This window comes from Idiotropiscis lumnitzeri, chromosome 18 (assembly GCF_059441095.1).
Source record: "Idiotropiscis lumnitzeri isolate Australia: NSW breed Sydney's pygmy pipehorse chromosome 18, RoL_Ilum_1.0, whole genome shotgun sequence".
NCBI lineage: Eukaryota > Metazoa > Chordata > Actinopteri > Syngnathiformes > Syngnathidae > Idiotropiscis > Idiotropiscis lumnitzeri.
Genome location: NC_142408.1, coordinates 2,855,336 through 2,880,436, shown reverse-complemented (window position 1 = coordinate 2,880,436; position 25,101 = coordinate 2,855,336). Strand labels below are relative to the sequence as shown.

General features: G+C 43.4%; 12 protein-coding genes and 1 pseudogene across 12 annotated transcripts; 8 read left to right on the top strand and 5 right to left on the bottom strand.

Annotated features, from left to right (window-relative positions):
* The first annotated feature begins 110 nt into the window (after positions 1-110).
* LOC148318994 (histone H3) lies at positions 111-575 on the top strand. Its single transcript, XM_088281399.1, has one exon. The coding sequence runs from the start codon at positions 111-113 to the stop codon at positions 519-521; it is 411 nt and encodes a 136-aa protein (XP_088137525.1). The 3' UTR covers positions 522-575.
* Positions 576-1,415: 840 nt separating this feature from the next.
* Positions 1,416-2,235, top strand: LOC148318993 (histone H2A-like). Its single transcript, XM_088280619.1, has one exon. It carries the CDS (start codon positions 1,433-1,435, stop codon positions 1,817-1,819), a length of 387 nt encoding a protein of 128 aa, XP_088136745.1. The 5' UTR covers positions 1,416-1,432; the 3' UTR covers positions 1,820-2,235.
* A 173-nt stretch (positions 2,236-2,408) lies between these two features.
* On the top strand, positions 2,409-4,126 carry LOC148318992 (histone H4). Its single transcript, XM_088281218.1, has one exon. It carries the CDS (start codon positions 2,798-2,800, stop codon positions 3,107-3,109), a length of 312 nt encoding a protein of 103 aa, XP_088137344.1. The 5' UTR covers positions 2,409-2,797; the 3' UTR covers positions 3,110-4,126.
* Positions 3,721-5,632, bottom strand: LOC148318991 (uncharacterized). Its single transcript, XM_088281217.1, has 2 exons — positions 5,251-5,632; positions 3,721-5,161 (listed from the first exon to the last, which is right to left on the bottom strand). Exons 1-2 carry the CDS (start codon positions 5,372-5,374, stop codon positions 4,146-4,148), a joined length of 1,140 nt encoding a protein of 379 aa, XP_088137343.1. The 5' UTR covers positions 5,375-5,632; the 3' UTR covers positions 3,721-4,145.
* Positions 5,633-6,150: 518 nt separating this feature from the next.
* sdad1 (SDA1 domain containing 1) lies at positions 6,151-12,481 on the bottom strand. Its single transcript, XM_088280617.1, has 23 exons — positions 12,248-12,481; positions 11,214-11,319; positions 11,007-11,111; positions 10,829-10,927; positions 10,331-10,441; positions 10,179-10,250; positions 9,991-10,091; positions 9,480-9,537; positions 9,327-9,398; positions 8,984-9,085; positions 8,830-8,899; positions 8,664-8,767; positions 8,532-8,589; positions 8,318-8,376; positions 8,171-8,247; positions 7,993-8,090; positions 7,845-7,921; positions 7,577-7,700; positions 7,171-7,262; positions 6,911-7,095; positions 6,678-6,762; positions 6,439-6,600; positions 6,151-6,354 (listed from the first exon to the last, which is right to left on the bottom strand). Exons 2-23 carry the CDS (start codon positions 11,301-11,303, stop codon positions 6,307-6,309), a joined length of 2,049 nt encoding a protein of 682 aa, XP_088136743.1. The 5' UTR covers positions 11,304-11,319; positions 12,248-12,481; the 3' UTR covers positions 6,151-6,306.
* Positions 12,122-12,549, top strand: LOC148318989 (histone H3). The gene has a single exon (XM_088280618.1). The coding sequence runs from the start codon at positions 12,128-12,130 to the stop codon at positions 12,536-12,538; it is 411 nt and encodes a 136-aa protein (XP_088136744.1). The 5' UTR covers positions 12,122-12,127; the 3' UTR covers positions 12,539-12,549.
* Positions 12,550-13,424: 875 nt separating this feature from the next.
* Positions 13,425-13,831, top strand: LOC148318988 (histone H2A-like). Its single transcript, XM_088280620.1, has one exon. The coding sequence runs from the start codon at positions 13,445-13,447 to the stop codon at positions 13,829-13,831; it is 387 nt and encodes a 128-aa protein (XP_088136746.1). The 5' UTR covers positions 13,425-13,444.
* A 1,144-nt stretch (positions 13,832-14,975) lies between these two features.
* LOC148318987 (histone H4) lies at positions 14,976-15,378 on the top strand. The gene has a single exon (XM_088281727.1). It carries the CDS (start codon positions 14,982-14,984, stop codon positions 15,291-15,293), a length of 312 nt encoding a protein of 103 aa, XP_088137853.1. The 5' UTR covers positions 14,976-14,981; the 3' UTR covers positions 15,294-15,378.
* An 842-nt stretch (positions 15,379-16,220) lies between these two features.
* On the bottom strand, positions 16,221-16,607 carry LOC148318986 (histone H2A-like). The gene has a single exon (XM_088281000.1). It carries the CDS (start codon positions 16,605-16,607, stop codon positions 16,221-16,223), a length of 387 nt encoding a protein of 128 aa, XP_088137126.1.
* A 1,824-nt stretch (positions 16,608-18,431) lies between these two features.
* LOC148318985 (histone H1 pseudogene) lies at positions 18,432-19,055 on the top strand (annotated as a pseudogene).
* Positions 19,056-19,502: 447 nt separating this feature from the next.
* LOC148318984 (histone H2A-like) lies at positions 19,503-20,075 on the bottom strand. Its single transcript, XM_088280999.1, has one exon. It carries the CDS (start codon positions 19,944-19,946, stop codon positions 19,560-19,562), a length of 387 nt encoding a protein of 128 aa, XP_088137125.1. The 5' UTR covers positions 19,947-20,075; the 3' UTR covers positions 19,503-19,559.
* Positions 20,076-20,313: 238 nt separating this feature from the next.
* LOC148318983 (histone H3-like) lies at positions 20,314-20,724 on the top strand. Its single transcript, XM_088281406.1, has one exon. It carries the CDS (start codon positions 20,314-20,316, stop codon positions 20,722-20,724), a length of 411 nt encoding a protein of 136 aa, XP_088137532.1.
* A 906-nt stretch (positions 20,725-21,630) lies between these two features.
* On the bottom strand, positions 21,631-22,020 carry LOC148318982 (histone H2B 1/2-like). Its single transcript, XM_088281377.1, has one exon. It carries the CDS (start codon positions 22,013-22,015, stop codon positions 21,641-21,643), a length of 375 nt encoding a protein of 124 aa, XP_088137503.1. The 5' UTR covers positions 22,016-22,020; the 3' UTR covers positions 21,631-21,640.
* Positions 22,021-25,101: the final 3,081 nt, after the last annotated feature.

The window sequence follows — 25,101 nt, the reverse complement described above, 5'->3', positions numbered from 1 at the left end:
TGAGCGCGGGTTTTTCTTAAACGCACCAATCAGCGCTGTGTTGTCAGGATAAAAACAGCAGTTCGCTGACGTTTCTGTATTCACTTCTTAAAGAGCACAGCTTAAGGAAGATGGCAAGAACCAAGCAGACAGCCCGTAAATCCACCGGTGGCAAAGCCCCCAGGAAGCAGTTGGCGACCAAGGCTGCCCGTAAGAGCGCCCCAGCCACCGGCGGCGTCAAGAAGCCTCACCGTTACAGGCCCGGTACCGTGGCCCTCCGCGAGATCCGTCGCTACCAGAAGTCCACCGAGCTGCTCATCCGCAAACTCCCCTTCCAGCGTCTGGTCAGGGAGATCGCTCAGGACTTCAAGACCGACCTTCGCTTTCAGAGCTCGGCCGTCATGGCTCTGCAGGAAGCCAGCGAGGCTTACTTGGTCGGCCTGTTCGAGGACACCAACTTGTGCGCCATCCACGCCAAGAGAGTCACCATCATGCCTAAAGACATCCAGCTGGCCCGCCGTATCCGTGGAGAGAGAGCTTAAACTATCTTGATCAAAACACAACGGCTCTTTTAAGAGCCACCACACCGACAACTAAGTGTGAAACATTCCTACACCATATTTCAACACTTCCTTTATAACGGACTATTAACGCTTAAATGATAGAACTATTCCAGGCGATATTACGGTCTGCCATAAAAGTTGGGTACTGCCGCTGTCACCTCCAAAACAGGAGTGACCGAGGTATCAATCGAATGGTGCCACTCTCCATACAACGTAAAATCAAAAGAACGTGTTGTCAAAGGAAGTTGGTTACAGACAATTCCTTGTGGCATTAATTAACTTAAATCTATAAGCAATGTTTATAGCGATTAATTTGTATTACCCTATATGTAAAGTGCTTTGCAACCAGACCAGGGTGTCCCCCGCCTACTTCCCGAAGATAGCTGGGATAGTCTACATCAACCCCCGCGACCCTTGTGAGGAGAAGCGGTACAGATAATGGATGGATAAAGTGCTTTGTTACAGCTCCAGCTGTTGTGTAGTGCGCTCCATAAAGTTGTATTCGGTTAATGAGGTTCAGTTCAATAAGATAATAAAGGCATGGGGAAATAGTTACCCGTGATGGACTAATACATATTTTGAGTAGTTCAATCTGGGTATGATCGGACTTCCTGTTGCAAAATAAATTGAAGTATATTTTGAGGGCGTAACAACAACCCAATGACAAGATAATTATGATCATATAAGAAATGTTTGTCACAACGGGTCACCTTCGAAAACAGGCGAAAATAACAAAATAAAGTGGCGGCAATTGCAGCTCTCTACTGATTGGACGACCGTTTCCCCGCAGTAGGTTGGCCAATCAGTGAGCAGCAGCTATGTGTATAAGTACCCTGCCTTCACTCCGGAGAAGATACTTTACAGAGTTCACTTCTAAGCTCAGCGAAAATATGTCTGGACGTGGCAAAACCGGCGGCAAGGCCAGAGCAAAGGCCAAGACTCGTTCTTCCCGTGCCGGACTGCAGTTCCCGGTCGGTCGTGTCCACAGACTGCTCCGCAAAGGCAACTATGCCCAGCGCGTCGGTGCTGGTGCTCCTGTCTACTTGGCGGCCGTCCTCGAGTACCTGACTGCTGAGATCCTGGAGTTGGCCGGCAACGCTGCCCGCGACAACAAAAAGACCAGAATCATCCCACGTCATCTGCAGTTGGCCGTCCGCAACGATGAGGAGCTCAACAAGCTTTTGGGCGGAGTGACCATCGCTCAGGGCGGCGTGTTGCCAAACATCCAGGCTGTTCTTCTGCCCAAGAAGACTGAGAAGGCCGGCAAAGCCAAGTAAATCTGCATTGTTCGAATACCCCAAACGGCTCTTTTAAGAGCCAACCACCTTCCCACATGAAGAGTGCACACTATTCCTTATTCGTCAAGAAAATGAAATTATAATTCTCCAATACACAGAACACACAAGAACTCACAATTTACTGTTCATATCATTAAACTAGTGCAGACTTTTTTACTCGGACGTAAACGCCTAGACAAAAATTGCAGGGAAACTACATTAATAGAAAAATGTAAGTAGGCAGTTTATTAAAAACAATACTGGGTGACTGCTCACCCCACACAACGCCAACATCAACAGTTTATGTTCCCAGACCTCAACCATAAACGACCCAAAACCAAATACAATGGGATGATGTACTCAAATTGTAGTAAAAATATAAGCCAATTGTACTTGGGAAGTGAGTTCTTTGGTGTGCCAGCTTCCAAGTGCAGATCCACTAAGCCAGCAGAATTTCATTTGCGGTAATGTCGTTAATGGCTGCTGCTTGAGCAAGCTACTTTCATCCAAATAGTCTTTAAATGTGTCCACGCCGACAACCCTATTTAATCATCATACCATGTGTATTTACAGTGAAGTATTTCGTGTGATCCATGCATTCATTTGGTGAACCGCTTATCTTCATCTGTTCAAAGAAATCCGACTTTGTTCAGGGTTAAAACCTTAAAAGTGAAACTAGCAAAGAAAATGTTTAACGAGGGCGGATACTTTTTTAAAGTAAATTTCTTTATGGGGATCATAGATAAATCACGTGAAATAATTCGATATTAATATTAGCGTTTCTGTGCCCCCTAAAAGAAAGGTTGAATAATATTGAGCGAAGGGGGGGGGGCTTTCAAGTGTGACGTCATTACTGGTACAATTGGGTTAACGGTCCTCTTTCAGGTCCGCGTTATTGTAATAAGAAGACTCGCCTGTGGCCTGCATGAGTTACTTGTTGACTTGTCTGAACGCTGTTAACACTCATCTCTAGTGAAAATGTCAGGCCGCGGAAAGGGAGGCAAAGGACTCGGAAAAGGGGGCGCCAAGCGTCACCGTAAGGTTCTTCGCGACAACATCCAGGGCATCACCAAACCCGCCATCCGCCGTTTGGCTCGCCGTGGTGGTGTCAAGCGTATCTCAGGTCTGATCTACGAGGAGACTCGCGGAGTGCTTAAGGTTTTCCTTGAGAACGTCATCCGTGACGCTGTCACCTACACCGAGCACGCTAAGAGGAAGACAGTCACCGCCATGGATGTGGTGTACGCGCTCAAGAGGCAAGGACGTACCCTGTACGGCTTCGGCGGTTAATCTAAATCCGATTCTTCATTGCACAACCAAAACGGTCCTTTTAAGGGCCACACATTTCTTCTGATAAGAGTACATGTCCGTCATACGCTGCTTCATTCTCATTGTTTGTCAATGTGTAATACCCAACAAACAGTCAGAATTGAAGCTATTCCTCAATAATTAAATCGACTTTACTCATTTTCAATTTTACTTCTCAAAAATGGCGTAATCTTTCTCATTCACGAAAGACCGCCGTTATGAACATCAGGTCAAAGGCTACGCATTGACTGTCGCCGCCTACGGCATGGAGGGGTACTGCAGCTCTGGCAGAGTACTTTGAGTCTTCGTCGGCTTTTCTCGTTTTGTACTTCCGTCGTTTTCCGGTCAGACGTGCCAACTCTTAGGCCAATGCGGCAGTTGGCACGACAGCCGACGTTGAATTGGTCTGTAGAGGCCTAATCAACCCCTCGAATTGAACAGTTTTTATCTCATCAAGACCCTGTAAAGTACATTCATATATTTGTTTAAATTACACACGTTGAAGATAATTACAAAAATATGTGCAACAATGTTTGTCATTTCAGTTTACCATATTTATAGGTGAGCATGTCATGGAGAGAAGGGTGTTTGAAAAGCTGTACTTTATTCAGAATCACATTAAGCTAAACTTGTCATCTCAACACAAAGAAAAAAAATCAGTCATTCACTCACTGGATGCGGACATCACACACACAAAAAAAGGCAAAACTTGCATACATTGCTTTGAGTGTTTTAGTACAAGTGCTGGTTCTCAACACTTGTCCACTGGAGACTTGGGAAAATACTTGGAATACAAAATAGATCAAATACTAGAATGTCGATTATTCACAATCACTATCAACCATCATTATTAAAATTGAAATGTTTATTTTTTAACTATATATTTAGTTAAAGAGAGACAGTGCATTTATGTGTAAGCATCTCAGCTTATGGGCATTAGCTAATTTAAATATGTCACCCCTTGGTACGTTGATGTAACATTCTGAAAACAAATACAAAAAAAAAGTACTCCCACCTATCATCTGTTGTGAAATTTGTCAAAAGGCTTCTCACCTGAGTGGGTCCTTGTGTGTTTCAATAAGTTTCCCTTCTGAGAGAAACTTCGGTCACAATCTGAGCATGCAAAAGGTTTCTCACCGGTGTGGGTTCTTGTGTGGCTTAATAAGTACCCCTTACAAGAGAAACTTTTGCCACAATCCGAGCAGTCAAAAGGTTTCTCACCAGTGTGGGTTCTTGTGTGCCTCGTTAGGTTGTGCTTGAAAGAAAATCTTTGACCACAAACTGAACAGACAAAAGGTTTCTCACCAGTGTGGGTTCTTCTGTGTTTTAACAAGTTTCCCTTCTGAGAGAAACTTTGGCCACAATCTGAACAGGCAAAAGGTTTCTCACCACTGTGCGATCTCGTGTGTACATTTAAGGTCGCCTTCCGGAAAAATCTTTGCCCACAAAGCGAACAGGCAAAAGGTTTCTCACCTGCGTGGGCTCTAGCATGTTGTGTCAAGTTTCCCTTTTCAGAAAATCGTTGACCACAAACCAAACAGACAAAAGGTTTCTCACCGGTGTGGGTTCTGGTGTGGATTTTTAAAGTCGCGTTCCAAGAGAATTTTTGACCACAAATTGAGCAGGCAAAAGGTTTGTCACCGGTCATATCATCTTCTGACTGGTCATCGTCATCAGTGTGAGAAGAGTGTGATGTGTCGTCACCATCTGACAATGGAGCTAACCAGCAGTCTGCTTGTGGCCCTCCACAGTACTTGCCATCAATTTGTTGACTGAAGCTGCTGCTTGGAGGCTCCACCTCTCTTTTCTCTTTATATTGATCTTCATATTCAGTCTTCAAATAGACACCAGTCACTGGCAACTCTGTTAAATCTCCCTCGTCTTTAATCGATGGTGGCAGCTGCTCCTTTTTTTTTATATTGGGGCACTGCAGTTGCTCCTCTTCTTTGCCACGGGGGTGCCCTGACTCCTCATTTTTGACACGAGTGAACTCTGGCTCCAGCCGCTCAGAACCAAGATATGTTTCACTGACGTCTGCGGGACACAAGACGTATTTATTTTATCCTGTAAAAATAAATACAATAAAATATCGTTGAAATATTTTGGCTAAACAAGTGACGAACCTGCTCTGTTCAACGTCACTCGAGGTTGCTTGCAAACAGCTCCCAGCAGTTGACATTGCCGCTCGTTCTCCTCTTGCGCTCCACAAATCTCCTCTTCACATTTCACTTTCGTTTTTGCGCTCATTTTCGCTGTTACGGGCGAGTGTGTCGAGAACAAACGCGTCTCTTTTGTTAGCGACTAGCAAGCTAAGCTAAGCAAGTCCGAGAAGCTTCGATGAGCACTGTTATAACTTTGATCGGACACAAAATGTAATAATTCTATTTGACTTCGATAAAGTAGTGACGGATGCAAAGTGTTGAGGTTTCACCACGTTCGGAATAAATTAGTGTTTCGTGTAGCGCGCGTGGCTACATAAACATATTTTGGAGCTGAGATTCTTCTGTCACGTGATATCTACAGCAAGTCCACTTGGACAAAATTCGCGACACTAATAAACGGAATGACAAATAAGTGTAACGTAATCAAATCAGATATAAAATAAAACGTTTACAAGCAAATTTGTTTGATTGTTTCATTTAACCAGCAGGTGGCGCTATCACTACGGCAACTACAATCTTGTTTAAGATTGTTTATATTTGCCCAATGTTAATTCTGTTATGACAACAGCACTGTGTATTTTATATTCTAGATATTTTCAAGTTATTTTTGATTGTTTCTGGTATATTTTCGTATAAGATGCACACGGAGTAAAAAGAAAAAAAAAAAAAGGGGCCTGCTTCGGTACGGGGAAGAGGTCGCTTTTTCGCCTTTGTGAATGTGACATGTGCTCTCTAATAATAAAAGCTGTTTGTATTGACTCCTGCCTGAGCTTTCACCTTCCCGCGTACCTGCGTCCATCTTAAGTCTGCTACATATATATGTACAAACATACACGCACACACACAAATGTGTTTCAAACGTAATAAAAACACATTTAATGGACGTAATAAAGGCAGTAATTTCATTACCATATAAGATTTATTTCAAAACAATTGATCCAATCATTACAGCACAATTCTAGGGTATAGCCATGATTTGATGCAGTCAGAGTTCCAAGGTGGCAATCTTAATCTTCACTATTTATGCTGCTTCTTCCTTTTTAGGAGCGCATCCCGAAGAGCAATCTGCATTAAAAGAAAAAAATATGCAAATTTATGGAGGAATGTACGTAAGGCGCTCTAGCAGCGGTTTCTCCATGGTGCGCAAACCTGTTTCTCCCTGAAGGAACGTTTGCCTTTGGTTCGGACGTTCTGGCTGTGTCTCATCATCATGAAGTTCTTAGTGCGTCTCTTCTCTTTGTTGCTGGTGCTGGCGTGAGGATTTAACTTGGTCCTTTTCCTTGCAAACTCCTTACGGTCCGTTCGTCCCGCCTACAGACCAAACGCAAAATATACAGTCAAACTTTGTGAGAAGTTTTTGGGAATAAAAGTGTGCGACGTTTTCAAACCATTGCTGTTGCCAGGCGTGTCTCCTTGTCCATTTTGGGTTTCTTATGGAGCTTCTCAATGTTCCTTAGGGTCAGCAGCTCCCCTCTGGAAGATGAAATAAAACATAAGGCTCAGTCAGCAGACCAGGTCGTCCAGTGACTGAAAGGTCGCTGTTCGAATCCTGGCTCTGACTGTCCCCGGTGAAAGCGCAAGACACTGAACACTTATTTGGCCCACTTCTCTGTGTTCTAACCTGTTGTGGTCTTCGTCATCATTTTCCGCTGCTTTCCTCTTCTTCCCCGGGGCAGCGTTGACCTCCTTAGACATCTGGGCCAGTTTGATCTTCTTGAAGTCCTCCTGCGTCAGGAGCCGGCTGCCACTTACTGCCGTCGCCTTGGCTACCCGCTCTTCATCTGGCAAACTCTTCAGCTTTTCCACCTTACTCAGACAATACCAGAGAGGCGTTAAATCACAACCTTCAACATTCTTTTGACAGAATGTTGTTAAACCCACCACTTCTGTCGCGTCTTCATCGGACGAATGGTGGACGTCCACCCACTCCCCATCCTCATCCTCGTCGCTCACACTGGCGCTCTCCCAGCCGTCTGTTATAAAGTGTCGTTTATTAGCTTGATCAATTTATTATGCCGGTCAACAAACAGCACATTTTAACCACAGATGGCTTTTTGTGTCCCGTATATTTTGGATACTGATTTAAAAAAATAGATATTTACTTTTATTTTCATTTGAGAAAAAAAAATCACCTGTTGCTAAATAAATGTATTGTTTTATTATGAAAACCTAATTTCCTACAAAAAGGGCAGATTCGTAATCAGCGCAAAAAACATCAAGAAATGATTACTTCCATCTGAGATAAAAAAAAACTGCTGAAAAAAAAAATGATGAATGGTCTCTTCACCTTCATTGTCCTCTTTGACTTCCTCCTCCACCTCCAGCACCTCCGCTCCAGGGATGTAGTCTTTAGCTTCGAGCTCACCATAGTCCTTAACTCTGGCCTCCGACGACGCCTCTGTGGGCCTTCCCTGTGCACAAACGTTTGCATTGACGAGGCTTCTCGCTCACTCACCTGAACATCTGGCTCATACATGTATGGGCCAACGAAAAATTTTTTCTCAACAAGCTCCTCCTCCTCCTCCAATTTAAATGACTTCTACTCATGTACTCACCCTGTCCTTCTTCCGCAACATTTTTGGGTTGAGATTCCTAAAAAGTTGGATGAGACCTTTGGAAGACATCATGACATCTGGAAAACAAAACACAACACGCTGTCAATAATTTGGGACAACGACATCGATAACGATGAAAAAGTCTCACTCTTGTTTTTGTGGTTCTTGTACTGGGCCAAGTCCTGCAGCAGGTCCTCAGTGATGCCAAGTGGACAACGGGCAGCCACCTCTCTGATGGCGTTGATCCTGAAATGAAATTACGAACGATTCAAGTAGGATTCTCTTTACCGTTTAACCCTGTAAGTAGAACGTCGCCGGCCGCTCACCCAACGGTCATGACCTCGCCAGAGTTTCGATCGGTAACAAAGTTGTTGGCGATGGTGCTGATCACCGACTCGATGATCTGCGTTGTGTTAGCAAGGATGTTAGCACGATGCTTAGCCACTTTCCGACAATTGAGTTTGGAGTCGTACCTCGGGCGGGACAAGTTGGTGGGAAGATTGCGCGGCGCACAGGAGGATCTTTGTCACCTCTGCGAGATGCAACATTGTCATCAGAGGTGAAATTTTTTTTTTTGTTATGTTAAGACATATTAGGGCATGTAGCGAGCAGGATTATAACCTAGTGACGGCTAGTAACTCCCCCCAAAAAAAAAACAAAAAAAGAGTAAAAGTAATGCATGCTTACCTCTCTGATGTGGCTGAAGGAACCTCTGGATGAACGGATAATAATTGAAGAGAAAGAGCTGAAGAAAAAAAAGAAATAGACGTGAGTTTTTAAGTCGGAATTCTGCGTGGAGGACGTGTCAGAACGTCGTACCTCGTGGATCCCGACCAGTCTGGAAATGAGCTCCATCATCATGATCTTGACCTCAAAGCGCTCTTTTGAGTTTTCCAGCTGCTTCAGGAGCTTCTCTGCAAAGTCTGCCAAACAATCACGGTTAGCAGTGAGAAGCCCGACTCTGAGCGTTGCTGGCCGGGCCTACCTTGAGGATCGTGAATGAGGTGAATGGCGGAAAAGTTGAACACCTCAGCTGTCTTCTTCTTCTTGTGTTTCTGCACGCAAGAGCGTAAACTAGCAACAAAGATATACCGACAAACATAACAGGAAATTCAGGTTGAAGATCACATGGGGATTACCTTGAGGACTTTCATTGCCTTTTCAAGCTTCTTCTTGTTTTTGGAAGTTTTCCTTCCCGTGTTGAATCTTACCATCAAGTCACGCGCTTTTGTTCCCTCCCCCTGGAAGATAATGAGAAAAAACATGATGCAGTCAAGGAAAGAGAAAAAAAAAAATACAGAATTTTTTTAAACCTTCAGTCATATTCCAAATTGTATTACAATTTCCTTTACAGCAAATGCCCAAGCAAAAAGCTAAACTTATGATCAATGCCCTTTGATAGTCGCTGAATTGTTTTGTATAAAAATTTGGGTCAAATTCTGAACTAAAAAAAAAAAAAAATCAATCTTTGCCAGAACTTGCCTCTGATTCGGAGTCGCTGCCCTCATTCTCTTCATCTGCCCCCAAGAAAAACTTGAGCCCGGCCACCATAATCTGCCCGGCAACAACAAAACGTTTGGCATTGTTTTTCCACAACTGAATGAGAAATAAAAATGAAGGTTGGCGAAAACACACCTTTGTCACGTTGGAGAAGCACGCTGTGGTGATGACGTTGACGGTTTTGGTGTCGTTCCTGCAAGCACATCAGCTTGGATGATAACAATAGTGAGGTGACTTGACATTGGATTTTAATTAGTTTTGTAGCCAAGCTTGTAACTCAAAACACTCTTCAAAATTATATTGCCTCATTGAAATTAAATCAAATGCTATTAATCTGAGTATGATCAACTGGACAATATTCAATTCATACCTATCAAAATTATTACTTGGATTATTGATTACTTTCATAATCGATGAGTTGTCGATTAATCACGACACCTCGACAAACTATCTTTCATTCTACTGCTGATTACTGAAGAACAGGAAAAAGAATCATACTAAAAAAAAAACAAATGAAGTTAACTGCCACCAAACTGTGCACATTTTTTGCTCCCAAATCAATGCATTAAAAAAAAAAGATGACTGTATCTCAGCGTGCAATGAAAGTCAACGTTTAATGACTAGTTTAAGGGGAAAAAAAACGCACCAAATGTTCCTCCTGTAAAGCTCCACCATCACATCTAAGGATATCTTGGCTGCGATGGGGTTGCGGTCTCTCAGCATGGTGTACATGAAGTTCTGCAATGACTGCGACATGCAAGAAAATGTGGGTATGTTAAACATATTGATTAAAAAAAAAAATGTTCGATGGCACATGCGAGTCTATTCCCTTACCGAGTTCACTTTGTTGTTTTTGTGCTTGAGATTGATGTTTTTGATGTCAGCCACAATGTGTGTGCATAACGTCTGCGGAGACAAAATGCACATTTTAAATCAATTCCCCTTTGTACTGCGGCCTTTCCTTTTTTTCTTCCTTCTTTGCAAACCTTCCGGAGCAGCTTGTCATGACATCGCAGCAACTCAAAAAAAAGCTCGAGCAGGCCGGTGGGATCGATCAGGTCCTTGTTTCGTAAGAGAATCAAAGCCTTGCAGAACGTCTGAACACAACATCAAAGGATTGTTCATTTAATTTCATGCAGCATTAATAGACTTTAAATACAGTGTTCCCCCGCTATAAGGCGCTTCATTGTTCGCACCACATTGCAGATTTTTAAGCTATTGATGATTATTTATGTTTTTGTTTTGTTTTTTTACAGGCCAGCATGAAGAGGAAGCTTCTTCGTGCTTCCTAACTTGACTGCACTCACAAAATATTTAGGTACTGTAACATAATTCTTGTTTTTATTTTTATGTGTTCTCTTTTGCTGTAGCCCATTAACATGTTTTTGTTTCTCTTTATCTTTTTGCTTGTTTTCCCCCTACGCTCGTCGGCTTTTATTGTTAAACTGTGCAAGAGACAGGTGTTCCAAAAATGACATGCTCACCATTCTTAAATCTGCATCCACGACTGTGTGGTGACTCAGTAACAACTCAGTCAGCTCTTGAGGAAAAGTGGACAACTGCTGCGGATAGCAGTGGGCCACCTGATTGACGAGGCAACAAACATTATTAAAAGGCAACGCACAAGACAAGAAATGATCGATTTAACGACGTTGAAGTGACCTGAGCAAGGAACATGACAAGTTCTGCCAACTCCTTGTTGGATTTGTCGGGCTGCAGTTTAAAGATCTGCGCATTGGACTGGTAATGTCTGTATTGCTGCAAAAACTACCCAAACCACATTGACATACGGTTAGATGAACATTTTGGATGTTTACAACATCACAAATTCATGCTAGCTTTTAGCATTTGTAGATTCTCGAGACTCACCTCGGCTCCATAAGACTGCGGGTCTCTCTTGATTAGATTTTGCAGTTGCGGCAAATTGTTCGGCAATTTATTGTTTTGTCTTCCCGACATGGTGAAATGTTCTCCTCTATAATCACACAAATAGTTATTCACGATTATCTTCACAGGGTAAGCGTGGCGACTCTGCGCGCGGCCATTACTATGATGTCATTTCCGAGGATAGTGACGTCACATTCGATGCGACAGTGCACAACGCCAGCATGAGGGCAACAGTGCTAATATTGCGTACGTTTAAAAAATAGGGAGGAACTCGAAATAATTAATCCCACAGGATCTAAATAAGTAGTTTTTATTTTAGTGATTATTCCCGTGCGGACATTGATGCAAAAAAATACAACAACCAAGAGCTCAAACGACAATTAATGTTTTTTTTGGCCAGCAGGGGGGAGGTTGTTTTAAGAAAAGTGGCCCAGATATCTGACTTGTACTATTCCTGAACTCCAGAGAATTTAAGAAACTATTGAAAAAAATACTTGGATCAGTTGTTGAGTCCTGATTTGGCATTTTCCTTCTCGAATATATAAACGAACACGCATTGAGTACTTTCTTAATTAGTAAATTATCTAATTAGGGGCTTATTCCCGAGTGTCCAAATTCCAACACCACCACAATCTAGTTATCATCATCTTCAAGCACATCCCTTGTCAAAAACTCCCAGTATGCTTGCGTGAGAGCCATAATAGTTGAAAGTTGTACCAGAAGCGTCGGAAAAGTCGCTATTGATGATTGGACGATTTAAAATTCCTTTTGTCCAATCAGTGAATGAGCTTTTCGTAGCGGACCAACCAGCTCGGGCATGGCTGTAGCGGTTTACTATAAAAGACGCTCTGTGGCCATAAATCGCATTCATACTAGACTCACGTTTTGGAAGCATTATGGCGCGTACTAAGCAGACAGCCCGTAAATCCACCGGTGGCAAAGCCCCCAGGAAGCAGTTGGCCACCAAGGCTGCCCGCAAGAGCGCCCCGGCCACCGGCGGCGTCAAGAAGCCTCACCGTTACAGGCCCGGTACCGTGGCCCTCCGTGAGATCCGTCGCTACCAGAAGTCCACCGAGCTGCTCATCCGCAAGCTCCCCTTCCAGCGTCTGGTCAGGGAGATCGCACAGGACTTCAAAACCGATCTGCGCTTTCAGAGCTCGGCCGTCATGGCTCTGCAGGAAGCCAGCGAGGCTTACTTGGTCGGCCTGTTCGAGGACACCAACTTGTGCGCCATCCACGCCAAGAGGGTCACCATCATGCCTAAAGACATCCAGTTGGCTCGCCGTATTCGTGGAGAGAGAGCTTAAGACCACGTGACACAACCACAACGGCTCTTTTAAGAGCCCCTCAACTTTGTCTAAAGACGTGATCCCTCTTGTCTCGTGCGCCCCCTTGAAAAGGTTGAAAAATATCCGACTCCTTAACAGTTATATAAGGCATCCCGCTCAATTATATTACGGTTTAACGCATAATTCGTGGTTATCTAGCATTGTTATTGCCTTTTTATTAGGCTTCTTTATGTAGTGCTTATTGAAACAGTTTTACAGATTTTTACATTAAACCATTTTTTTCCAAAAATGTCGCTGCTAATATATATATATATATATATATATAACAATAATTGGCCCTAGTATGCTTCTTTACTTTTGAAGGTGAAAAATTAAAATGAATGGGCAAAGGCAAAGCTTACTAAATAAGTCAATATTGTTCAGTTTTTGTTTCGTTTTTCTCAATGCACCCACTGGAAATGATTAATTTGCCTGGTAGAATAATTACAATTCGTAATTTCAAGTATTAGGCACTGACATAGGGTCATAACTTTATTCCTGTCGATGATTTGTAACCTATTGCTATGGTAGTGTTTTAATAATAACAATAATAATCCAGACAGAAATGGTCATATTCAACTTTAATATGGTGAAATACTCTAAAATGCTTACAGTGGTGTTATTTTTTATTTATTTCACTGCAGTTTTCACAATTGAGGGGAAGCATAATCCTAAATTATTATTATTACACGCGCTACTGACGATCGTGGGTCAACAGGAGGCGGAGGCCGAACAGCTTTCCAAAGGTCTTAGCTGATTGGTCAACTGTTTTTCCGCTTCAACTAGCCAATCAATAAGTAGCATGAGCATGTATAAAGAGACTGCCACTTATTCCAAACCTCATCGTAATCGAAAGATACACAATTCATCGACTTTGATACTAACATGTCTGGACGCGGTAAAACCGGTGGAAAAGCCCGAGCCAAGGCCAAGACACGTTCCTCCCGTGCCGGACTGCAGTTCCCGGTCGGTCGTGTCCACAGACTGCTCCGCAAAGGCAACTATGCCCAGCGCGTCGGTGCTGGTGCTCCCGTCTATTTGGCGGCCGTCCTCGAGTACCTGACTGCTGAGATCCTGGAGTTGGCCGGCAACGCTGCCCGCGACAACAAGAAGACCAGAATCATCCCACGTCATCTGCAGTTGGCCGTCCGCAACGATGAGGAGCTCAACAAACTTCTGGGTGGAGTGACCATCGCTCAGGGCGGCGTGTTGCCAAACATCCAGGCTGTTCTTCTGCCCAAGAAGACAGAAAAAGCCACCAAGTCCAAGTAAACCGTTCACATCAAACTACAATACACAAACGGCTCTTTTAAGAGCCACTCACGTGTTTCATGAAGAGTATGATCCTCTTGTAAAACATTACTCGCTGTGCACAGCATTTTATTTAGAAAATCTGATTTTAAAACACCAAAAAGCCCCCATACCCTGTAAATGACAGTGTTGTACCAATAGTTTGTTAAATTAAAAATATCAATTACATAAACTGCCATAACTTGCATCTTTTGAACAACTGTTCAACGGAAGGTTGGAGGGCACATATGTTCCACTGCAATGTAGTTGTAAATTTTATAGAACCAAATCATTAGAATCAGATAATCAAAAAGAATCGGTTCAAAAGATTCCCTAACCGACACGTTCGCACTTCCGTGCGAACCCTGATGTTGCATTAAATGAAATTTGTGCATTTGTTATTGTAATGTACAAACGAGAACGGCAATGCAGCACTCACTGAATCATCGCCTAACGGGATGTCTTCACGTTCACTCAGACTTGTTCGTAAACGGGAAAAGGCATCACTGATTCCTTTGAGAAAGGCAGTATGTTCAGTAAAATCCCTCGTCCATCTGGCCCTGGTTGCATATTCGTCGTTTGTGATGATTGACGAAATCGCTTCCTGAGCTGAAATGAACTGAGAACGAATCACTTGAAATTCACTCACTCACGATCACTGAAAACCTCTTTTGAACGAATCGTTCGAGAACGATCCAACACAACACTACATTGCATCTGAGGCCCATTGAAGAATATTTTACCTGTTCAATCGATGTGATTTAATCACGTTAGAAAATGTCTCCTATGTCGATGTAATTACTCACCAATGTTCACGTATGGAACGTTTCATTTACAATGAACGAGGAAACTAGTAACGTAAACAAACGAAACCCACTCAAGAAACGAAAGAGCTGTGTTTAAAATTCACATCAGGCAAAGTCACGCGTTGAATAAGACGTTTTAATGTTTTTGTCGGTGGTAACAAGGAAGGCTAAATTGCTTTGAATCAATCTATGGAGAAAGGGTTGGCAAAAAACCTTCCTCGCGTCGAAATGGGTCAGCAGTCTTCTCTCAGGTCCGCAGTGCTCTTTTATAATGGGATCGTCCACGGTGTTGAGTTTCATTCGGCCACTGCAACAGAAAAGTAACGATGTCTGGTCGAGGTAAGGGAGGAAAAGGGCTCGGTAAGGGAGGCGCCAAGCGTCACCGCAAAGTTCTTCGCGACAACATCCAGGGCATCACCAAACCCGCCATCCGTCGTCTTGCTCGCCGTGGCGGTGTCAAGCGTATTTCAGGTCTGATCTACGAGGAGACTCGCGGCGTGCTCAAGGTTTTCCTTGAGAACGTCATCCGTGACGCTGTCACCTACACCGAGCACGCTAAGAGGAAGACCGTCACCGCCATGGATGTGGTGTACGCGCTCAAGAGGCAAGGACGTACTCTGTACGGCTTCGGCGGTTAAATCATATTCGGCCCATTAACAAGAACAAAAGGTCCTTTTAAGGGCCACACACTTATTCCGAAAGAGTATCTTTCTCCGCATATGTTTTATTGCTGGCCAGTTTGCAACACTGACTTTAATTTTCAGTAGAAATACTGTTTGTAATGAAAAACCCTTTGAGGGATGTTTAAATGGTATCTGTGGCGATTCACTTGAGTCTTCAAACACGTATAACACGATTAAGCGATGTGCCAAGAGCACTAGATTGTCCCAATGTACATCTTCATAACATGAATTACTTAAGTGAATAAGAAATTAAGACCAGGACTTCTTCCTGCCAGTTTTACAGCTTGAACCACCACAATCTTCATTCATTTCTCCTGTTAATCATATAAAATCTTACCAATTTATTTTCCTTAGCCCTCCAAGATCAAGTGATTGTCATGCATGTTCGACACCGAATTCTTAGTCTATGCTGTCATTTCCATTTTTATTCCTTAGAGTATACTTGCTTGTTTTGGGACTAAAAAATGTCTATATATTCGTCAATTAGATGCATATCCATTAATATATAGTCTTTAGTCATTGACCTATTTTTCACTTTAAACCAACAAATATACAAGAACATCCTAAATGTTACTTTAGTTTTAAAATAAAAACTTACCATCAGCAGAATGTGTGAATACATTCAATCTAATTAAATTCTAGCATTTAGTCAATTTGTTTTGTAGGAACGACTATCCTCAAATGGCTGAGATAACTGAGGCCATACAGTGGAAATCAGGTAATCAAAATTTGCATTCACTAATGTAAACAACCAGAACGTCCTAAGAAAGTACAATTAATAAACATACAGATTTATTACAATAATATAGGACTGCACTCCTCATGAAACAAGTGGGGGGCTCTTAAAAGAGCCGTTTGATTGGTGTAGTGGATGTTTAAGCTTTACTTGGATTTGGCAGCTTTCTCGGTCTTCTTTGGCAGAAGTACGGCCTGAATGTTAGGCAGCACGCCACCTTGAGCAATGGTCACTCCGCCGAGGAGTTTGTTGAGCTCCTCATCGTTGCGGACCGCCAGCTGCAGGTGACGGGGGATGATCCTGGTTTTCTTGTTGTCGCGGGCAGCGTTGCCAGCCAACTCCAAGATCTCAGCGGTCAGATATTCGAGAACCGCCGCCAAGTAAACGGGAGCGCCAGCACCAATACGCTCGCCATAGTTTCCCTTACGGAGAAGCCTGTGAACGCGGCCAACGGGGAACTGAAGGCCGGCACGGGATGAACGAGTCTTTGCCTTGGCTCGGGCTTTACCACCGGTTTTACCTCGTCCAGACATAGTTGCAGGTTTTTGTTACGATTTACTGTTTATCAAACAGAATGACTTCAGGAAGGAGAGCAGTATTTATCTGTAAGCGAATGTTGCACGTTGATTGGTTAGTTGAAGCGGCGAACTGGTTGTCCAATAAGCAACGAGCTGTCGCCCTGCGTTAAGCAAAATGCATCCCCACTGCCTTTTTTCCTAGAGTAACGTCGGTGGTTGATGAGGAATGTGTTTACGAAACGCCTTTATGCACTTTATGACGAAGATAACGTATCTTTATCACTAAAAATATTACACACCTTCACTTAGAAAAATATCGTTACTGTGACGTTGTCATGTTGAAAAACTAATTGCTTGGTTAATGTGTGTTTTACGTTTATTTCCCTGACATAAAAAATAAATACATTCATTTTATTTAACTGGGACGATGCATGCATTGCTTTTTAAAATGTGATATGATGCATAAAATACGTCTAGCTTAAGGTAATTTGCAGTCTTAGCCTCGGGCTTTAAAATTAGATAGAAAGAACGTGATTAGTTGAAATAAATCACCTTGTCACCTCAGTGTATGCGTGTCTTTTCATTTTTAACAATAAACAAAAATAAATTGAGAATTTTATCTAAAAAAATATTTTTTAAAAACATTTATTTTATTAAAATGGGCTATGCTACAGGAGCATGGCTTGGGTGTTGTGCTATGGTTAACTAATGTTAGCTTCAAGGATCCAAGATGACATTGACACCTGGTCGGGCAGGCTGCCATTGCCATTCATGAATGTAAAAAGAAAATATTGCATCCAATGAAATGAATTCAATTCTGAAGATGCATTTCATTGATATAAGTATTTCAATTATTCACAGTTGTATTCATTACTGAAAGTAATTATTTCCAAAGATTTTTCCCCGACACTTTTAATGCCAAAATGTCTCCACTGTTATGGTTTCCAAATGACATGGATGCCAATGATGCTAATAACATTTGGGGAACAAACATGAAGTGCATATTATGAACATTCAACAGAATTCAACATATTTAAACTAAGTAATATATAAATCTAACATGAGAATACTATATAAATCAGTAGACACAATCACGTGTCATTACTTTGCACGGTACTTCTAGTTTCATGTGATCAATGCTTTTTGTGTGATAAATGTCAACACCCGTAGCAAATATGAACCTGTTAATGGTTGACATTCTGTCACGTGATTGCTTAAACTAATGTATATAACTGGACCTTATCTAGTCTGTATCTACGCGTTGTTTATACTTCAGCAATTGCATGTGCTTAAATTCTTTAGAGTAAGATAAAGTTTTCAGGACTTAATGCCAACAGACTCAAGTCACAGGTCTTGGTCATCGTGTGTGTTTGCTGCCCAAAGAAAACGCGGTCTTTTCCCATAAATTATCATCAATACCTGCCTGTTTAGAATCCGGGTCCGTGGATGAACATGTCACTTCATATATAAAACAGTTTTTGTCAAATCCCGTTTTATTTTAAATCGTTTTATTGAAGACAAGAGGGAGGAATTTCCTTGAGTAGAGCTGCTCAGGTCGGTGCGGAGGTGATGTTTGGAAGCTCTGGAGGAAAATTGCAAGGAGTATACGACTTTTAAGTAACTTCAATGTGAAAATACACAAGTGCGCTATGTAATAAAATTATTTTCAGTTATTAAAGTTGTTCACATTGTGATTTTTCACCATTTGAAGTGTGCGGAGAAAACACAAGAGTTTGTCAGCGCGCCGCGGAGCAAACCGCCTGATTGACTCTCCACGGTTCTCATGGTGCGTTTAAGTTCAGCCACTTACTCGGAAACCTTACATCAGTCATAGTCGTAATGGCAGAAGTAGCTCCAACCCCGGCCGCTCCGGCGAAAGCCACCAAGAAGAAGACCTCCAAGCCCGTGAAGAAACGGGTTGGACCCAGCGTTAGCGAGCTCATCGTCAAGGCCGTGGCCGCATCCAAGGAGCGCAATGGCGTCTCTTTGGCTTCCCTCAAGAAGTCCCTTGCAGGCTCCGGCTACGATGTGGAGAAGAACAGGTCCCGCATCAAGCTCGCCGTGGTCGGCCTGGTGAACAAGGGAACTCTCGTTCAAACCAAGGGCACCGGCGCTTCCGGCTCCTTCAAGATGAACAAGAAGGCCGAAGGGACGGCAAAGGCGCCCGCAAAGGCTGCCAAGAAGACCCCCACTAAAGCCAAGAAGCCCGCCGCCAAGAAGGCGACGCCGAGCAAGAAGCCCAAAACAGCCGCAGCCAAGAAGGCGGCCGTCAAGAAAACTACCAAGAAAGCCGCCAAGCCCTCAACGCCCAAGAAGGCACCCAAGAAGCCCGTCAAGAGCCCCAAGAAGGCGCCGGCAAAAAAAGCCCCCGCGGCCAAGAAGACCGCCGCAGCCAAGAAGAGCCCCGCCAAGAGGGTGGCAAAGCCCAAAAGTGTCAAGAAGGCAGCACCCAAAAAGAAGTGAAGTGTTTCAGCACAACTTCACACAAAAAGGCTCTTTTAAGAGCCACCACTTCTCCTTTAAAGAGTATTCTTTTCTTTGTCATGAATTAATGTCACAAAACGGCAAATGTCAGAACAAAAACGTGAAAGGGATCGATTATATTTTCATTTCAAACTGGTGGCCTGCTGTGCTTTTATTTTAACACCGCTTTCAAGTGGTGCAGTGCAGGCTTCCTTTAGTTATTTTTTTCCGTTTTTCAATTTTCTTTTTTAATAAATATGACACGAGAATACTAAAATCGCCACATGAACACTAAAAGACTCAAAAGAGAAGCGATGGGCAAATCTTATCGTTCGCATGGATGTAATGTACACCAACTTTTATTAATCAAGTGTCTGAAATTTGCAACGCCGTCACACACAAAAAAAAATTCATTTCTAAAGAGAATATGAAGCTCTTTCAGGGTAAAAGTGCGTGGCTCTTAAAAGAGCCGTTTTATGGTTTTGGGTATCTCGGCGACAATATTTACTTGGACTTGGCGGCTTTTTCGGTCTTCTTGGGCAGAAGAACAGCCTGAATGTTCGGCAACACACCGCCCTGAGCGATGGTCACTCCGCCCAGAAGCTTGTTGAGCTCCTCGTCATTGCGGACGGCCAACTGCAGATGACGTGGGATGATTCTGGTCTTCTTGTTATCGCGGGCAGCGTTACCGGCCAACTCCAGGATCTCAGCAGTCAGGTACTCGAGTACGGCCGCCAAGTAGACGGGGGCGCCTGCACCGACGCGCTGGGCGTAGTTGCCTTTGCGGAGCAGTCTGTGGACACGGCCGACTGGGAACTGCAGTCCGGCACGGGAAGAACGAGTCTTGGCCTTTGCTCTGGCCTTGCCGCCGGTTTTGCCTCTTCCACTCATCCTGATTAGTCTTTCTGTTGTCAAATCTCAGAAAAATGTGCCAGTCTACAGCAGAAGTCCTGCTTTAATAGTTGCAGAATGCGCGGGACGCTGGAGTCAGACCAACCAGCGAAGAGGCTTTCAGTGTGGCGAGGAGTTTTGCGTTTCGGGGGCCAGTTTGAACACAATTCCCCCCAATTAGCAGCGAGCCTTGTGGCGGGAGATTGCTCTTGCAGGCGGAGCTGGGGTCCAACCGGAGCGGCGGACCAATCAGTGTGCGAAGGTCTGAGGTGGCGCCACCCATGTGCAGCCTTGCCAAGCGGTTAAAAGCTACTGGTTTGATTATTCTTTATCACTCCTTCGCACTCGGAATAGTATTACTACAAAGATGGCAAGAACCAAGCAGACAGCCCGTAAATCCACCGGTGGCAAAGCCCCCAGGAAGCAGTTGGCGACCAAGGCTGCCCGCAAGAGCGCCCCAGCCACCGGCGGCGTCAAGAAGCCTCACCGTTACAGGCCCGGTACCGTGGCCCTCCGCGAGATCCGTCGCTACCAGAAGTCCACCGAACTGCTCATTCGCAAGCTCCCGTTTCAGCGTCTTGTCAGGGAGATCGCACAGGACTTCAAGACCGATCTGCGCTTTCAGAGCTCAGCCGTCATGGCCCTGCAGGAGTCTAGCGAGGCTTACTTGGTCGGCCTGTTCGAGGACACCAACTTGTGCGCCATCCACGCCAAGAGGGTCACCATCATGCCTAAAGACATCCAGTTGGCTCGCCGTATTCGTGGAGAGAGAGCTTAAGACCACGTGACACAAACTTTCTTGACCAAAACACAACGGCTCTTTTAAGAGCCACTACACTTACAACTAAATGGGAAATTTCCAAAATTCCACCATGAGTTGATATAGATGATGGGTATTTCTATATTACTTTGTCTATTATACACAAGTTCTCAGTTACACATTGTCAACGAGGCGGTTTGTGTGCAGTTATTCCTCAGTGATTAACAAGCAAAGCAAAAATATGATTGCTTTGTTTGTCATAGAAACAGAAAAGGGGTAAAATACGCGTCTGTGCAGTAGTGTTGAGTCATTCGTGAACGATTCGTTCAAAAAGAACGAATCTTGTCATTGAACGTGAGTGAACCGATCACTTTCTGAATTGATTAGTTTTCTCAGTTTCGAGTTCAACCACACGCGTGTCAATCTCCGCGGACGACCAATCATCAGCCAACCTCAGACGTAGGGGGGATTTTACTTAACCTACTGCCGCCGTTTGGAGTGAGTTAAGATTCGGTGAACGAGTCTCTTGAACGTTCTTTTTGACTGATTATAATGCTTCGGTTCATTTAAAAGAACTGCTATGGCCTTCATTATGCGCACCTAAACGGGCCAGTGGCTTACAGTCTACGCAGTTATGGCTATAGCAAAGCATTTAAATACACAAGGCAGCCCTTTCAAGAAGCTCTTAGAAACTATTTTTGATTTGATTAACAATCTCCTTATTCTTAACCATAAAATGCCACCCACGAAGAGGCTTTACTTTACATCGTGGCCACGTCCTGCATTTCCACGTCCCATCATTGTTTGGCGGAAGCGAACCATTCATTAGTGCGCATATTGTACAAGACCACTGAGATTAAAAGAAGTGGAATTCTCTTTGGATAAGTGAGTGGCTCTTAAAAGAGCCGTTGGGTTGCGGTGACACCGAAGCGTTCTACTTTGAGCTGGTGTACTTAGTGACGGCCTTGGTGCCCTCAGACACGGCGTGCTTAGCCAGCTCGCCGGGCAAGAGGAGACGGACGGCGGTCTGGATCTCCCTGGACGTGATGGTAGAGCGCTTGTTGTAGTGAGCCAGGCGAGATGCCTCGGAGGCGATGCGCTCGAAGATGTCGTTGACGAACGAGTTCATGATGCTCATAGCCTTGGACGAGATACCGGTGTCGGGGTGAACCTGTTTCAGCACCTTGTACACGTAGATGGCATAGCTCTCCTTCCTGGTCCTTCTCTTCTTCTTTCCGGTCTTGCTGACGGTCTTAGCGACGGCTTTCTTGGACCCCTTCTTGGGCGCGGTCTTGGCTGGCTCAGGCATTCTGACTTAAGAAGTTGATAGGATATGTTGTGGTAAGGGTAAAGCCAGTGTATTTATAGGGGCTCGTGCAGCTCGAGCTGTGTCAGCGCCGGTCTCTGATTGGCTGATAACATCCCGCGTACTTGCTGCTTGAAGAAACGTCAATGACCGACATTCTATAGACCCTTTGTTGGCCGGTTTCCGGACCTGAAAGAGGACAGATGGTGTAATTTTGAGGCTGGGGCTTCGCTTCTTACCCCTTCACGGTTGAAGGACTTAAGCATAACATTTTCTAAATTTGTAACCACGTTTTATTGAATTTATTGTAGTAGTACTCTTCCTATAACAAAGGACTAGATCCCATTTTAGTAGCGCTACAATGTCTTTTTTTTGCGCCATTTTAGATAAATGCTTCTACCACCGTTTCTGTTAATTACACTTCCTTACAATCGTAAGGCACACAAACAAATGCATTATAGGAAACTAATCCGTGAATTGAATTACTAAACAGATTTTGATCACCCAGCAAACAAAATTATTTACTAAAACATTATTTTTTTTTTCCAAGTTCGCCGGGCTGGATTAAAACGTTTCATGGGCCGCATGTGGCCCCTGGGCCGTAGTTTGCCCATATTTTAGAGGAAACTTTAAAATGTAAAATGTAAAAAAACAAAACTAAGACGTGAGAGTGAAATCATTCTCCAACATCAGGACAGCTGTTGGAAGAAACAAAGCGGGCGACAAATTATGACAGATGGTATGAACAAAGGACATCTGTTCGACGACAGTTAGACTTGGCCGGCAGGAATCACCCTCACTGTAGTGTAGTGTCAGGACTTTGTGTTGCCACAGAAATTGTCACGCGAGTCCCATCTGCATGGAGCTATTTGACTGGCACGGAAAGCTCAGTGTCACCTTCCTCGGCTGCAACCATGCACTGAGCCAATCGCCTTGGCTCAGTGCAGTGCCCTTTCTCTCTTTCTGTCCAGAAACCTCTACACTACCTCAGTCGCCCTGTAGGAGGAGTCGCACAATGACAAAAAACTCTTCTGACACATTTCGCCTCATGTTCCCCTTTTAGTGCCATTTGGCCCTTTTCAGGTGAAGCCATTTTTTCCAGCACAGAAATAAAACATCACTGTCACTTTTTTCAATTTTAGTTTTCTTTATTTCGTTCGTTTTCGTTTACGATAATAACCTTGGCCTGATGTTGATTCTGAACTTTTTTCAGTTTTCAGAAGTTGCAAGGCCCTACAGAAGGCGCAGGTACCAAATGCAATGCCGCCTCCCGCCACTCCATTTACGACCAGCCGAGTAAAAAAAAAAAAAAAGAAAAAAAGAAAAAAACGATCTCCGACGTCTTTAGCCGTCAATGGTATTAAATGAGGAGTGGACACGCCGTCCCTGTCAACGAATTGTGTTCTTAGAGGGAAAACTACAATAGTGACTTTGAAAGTGGCTTTTAGATTGGAGTTGATTTCCGACTGCAAGGTTCATGTTCCTTCTGAGTGCACTTTCTCGGCTCATTATTTTTTCAAGAATTACTGTCCTGTGCAGAACAATCTTGGTTGTCAAATTGATATGAACAAGAGTGACATGCCCAAGATACCCGACATATCTGGCTTCCGTGACCATACGTTTTCTTTCTCAGGGGTGGACAAATATTTACACTGTCTCACCGCCTCTGGGTGACCAGGCCTCTCTAATTGGACACACCTATTGATCCGTATTGATCCACCCCACAATTCAAACCCCCACTGCTTTTCCGAGGAAATGTAGCAGAAGGCTAAAATCTAACAACGGTTGCGTGGCCTGGGTGAGGACTGAATGCATCAGCCCAGCATGGGGAGAGTCAAGTCATCTATGATTTATGCGAGACATAACATGAGAAACACATCAGAAAGACAGGCTGCAGTTTGACATTGACTCAACGAAGCATTCATTTCAAATACCTCATCAGCTCTGTTTGTGTCAAAGTGCTGGCGAAGGGAAGGCCTGCTTTGCCCTTGCTCTCTCTCTCTCTCTCTCTCTTTCTATCTCTATCTCTATCTCTATCTCTATCTCTCTCTCTCAGTCAGATAACATGGGCTGCGTGTCACAGTTATCCAATCATGATGGAAAACAAAGGGTAACGTGAAAAACACATTCTCGTATAAGGAACGTTTGTTCTGCACAAAAGCTGAAAACATGCAAAGCGCTTTGATGTGTTTAAATGTCAAGCTCGGTAATGAGGACTCTTGAACTTGACATTAAGACTGAAGACATGAAGACATGTTTCAGCGAAAAAAACAAAATAAATAAAAATAAAAATAATAAAAAAAAAATATATATATATATATACCCCGAACGTGATGACAGAAGGAGTGAGGGGAGCTGCTTCATTTGGCTGGGAAGCAAGTCGGCTGAGTCCCTTCCTTCCTTCCTGGCACAAATGCCCCTTTGTAACTGCCTTTTCTTCGCCACAGGCTTTTATACAAGGAACGTTCACCGATAAGCAAATAGTGTTGAATTTAGCACTTAGAGCCATTTACATAAAAAAAAAGCAAACCGACTGCTGGTAGGTTTTTCTCTAATCATTTCATGACAAATGTCTGTTCATCAATTAAATGCAAGTCGGCAAATGCGTTTAATTTATAATTGGTTGTTTACTGTATGACCGACCATTTCTTAAAGGGGAAGTCCACCCAAAAATTTTCTTTACAATTATATATTCTATGAAGTCCCACTAGTCAAAACACTGCCTTTTGATTAATGTTGTGTTTGTATTATATGATTTAAGCAGTAAAATACATCCGTTTTTATACTCTCAGGGAGCGGCCATTTTGCCACTTGCAGCCGAATGAAAATGACATCACAGTTGCTCAGGGTACTTACCTTGTATTCCACAAACACAATATCAATCAGAATGCTACGTTTACACTAGCGAAGGCATATAGAAGAGATTGCAAATAGTTTTTTGGGGTTGACTTCCCTTTTAAAGGAAAAAAAAAAGGGAACTGCAAATTGAACCCTGGTTGAAATGGTCATAAAATATATTGCACTATATTATTATTCTACTAATAAAGAACTTTTTTTGATTTTATATTTAATGATTATATCAAACCAAT

Bases quoted from the DNA above. Each gene is read 5' to 3' on its own strand.
- LOC148318988 (XM_088280620.1), top strand. From the start codon at position 13,445: ATGTCTGGACGCGGTAAAACCGGTGGAAAAGCCCGAGCCAAGGCCAAG.
- LOC148318983 (XM_088281406.1), top strand. From the start codon at position 20,314: ATGGCAAGAACCAAGCAGACAGCCCGTAAATCCACCGGTGGCAAAGCC.
- sdad1 (XM_088280617.1), bottom strand. From the start codon at position 11,303: ATGTCGGGAAGACAAAACAATAAATTGCCGAACAATTTGCCGCAACTG. The intron at 6,763-6,910 runs GTTAGAACACAG...TTCATCTTCCAG, and splicing joins GATGACGAAGACCACAACAG to AGGGGAGCTGCTGACCCTAA. The intron at 6,355-6,438 runs GTTTGCGCACCA...CTTTTAATGCAG, and splicing joins GTTCCTTCAGGGAGAAACAG to ATTGCTCTTCGGGATGCGCT.
- LOC148318989 (XM_088280618.1), top strand. From the start codon at position 12,128: ATGGCGCGTACTAAGCAGACAGCCCGTAAATCCACCGGTGGCAAAGCC.
- LOC148318991 (XM_088281217.1), bottom strand. From the start codon at position 5,374: ATGAGCGCAAAAACGAAAGTGAAATGTGAAGAGGAGATTTGTGGAGCG. The intron at 5,162-5,250 runs GTTCGTCACTTG...TGTGTCCCGCAG, and splicing joins AGTGACGTTGAACAGAGCAG to ACGTCAGTGAAACATATCTT.
- LOC148318993 (XM_088280619.1), top strand. From the start codon at position 1,433: ATGTCTGGACGTGGCAAAACCGGCGGCAAGGCCAGAGCAAAGGCCAAG.
- LOC148318992 (XM_088281218.1), top strand. From the start codon at position 2,798: ATGTCAGGCCGCGGAAAGGGAGGCAAAGGACTCGGAAAAGGGGGCGCC.
- LOC148318984 (XM_088280999.1), bottom strand. From the start codon at position 19,946: ATGAGTGGAAGAGGCAAAACCGGCGGCAAGGCCAGAGCAAAGGCCAAG.
- LOC148318987 (XM_088281727.1), top strand. From the start codon at position 14,982: ATGTCTGGTCGAGGTAAGGGAGGAAAAGGGCTCGGTAAGGGAGGCGCC.
- LOC148318982 (XM_088281377.1), bottom strand. From the start codon at position 22,015: ATGCCTGAGCCAGCCAAGACCGCGCCCAAGAAGGGGTCCAAGAAAGCC.
- LOC148318986 (XM_088281000.1), bottom strand. From the start codon at position 16,607: ATGTCTGGACGAGGTAAAACCGGTGGTAAAGCCCGAGCCAAGGCAAAG.
- LOC148318994 (XM_088281399.1), top strand. From the start codon at position 111: ATGGCAAGAACCAAGCAGACAGCCCGTAAATCCACCGGTGGCAAAGCC.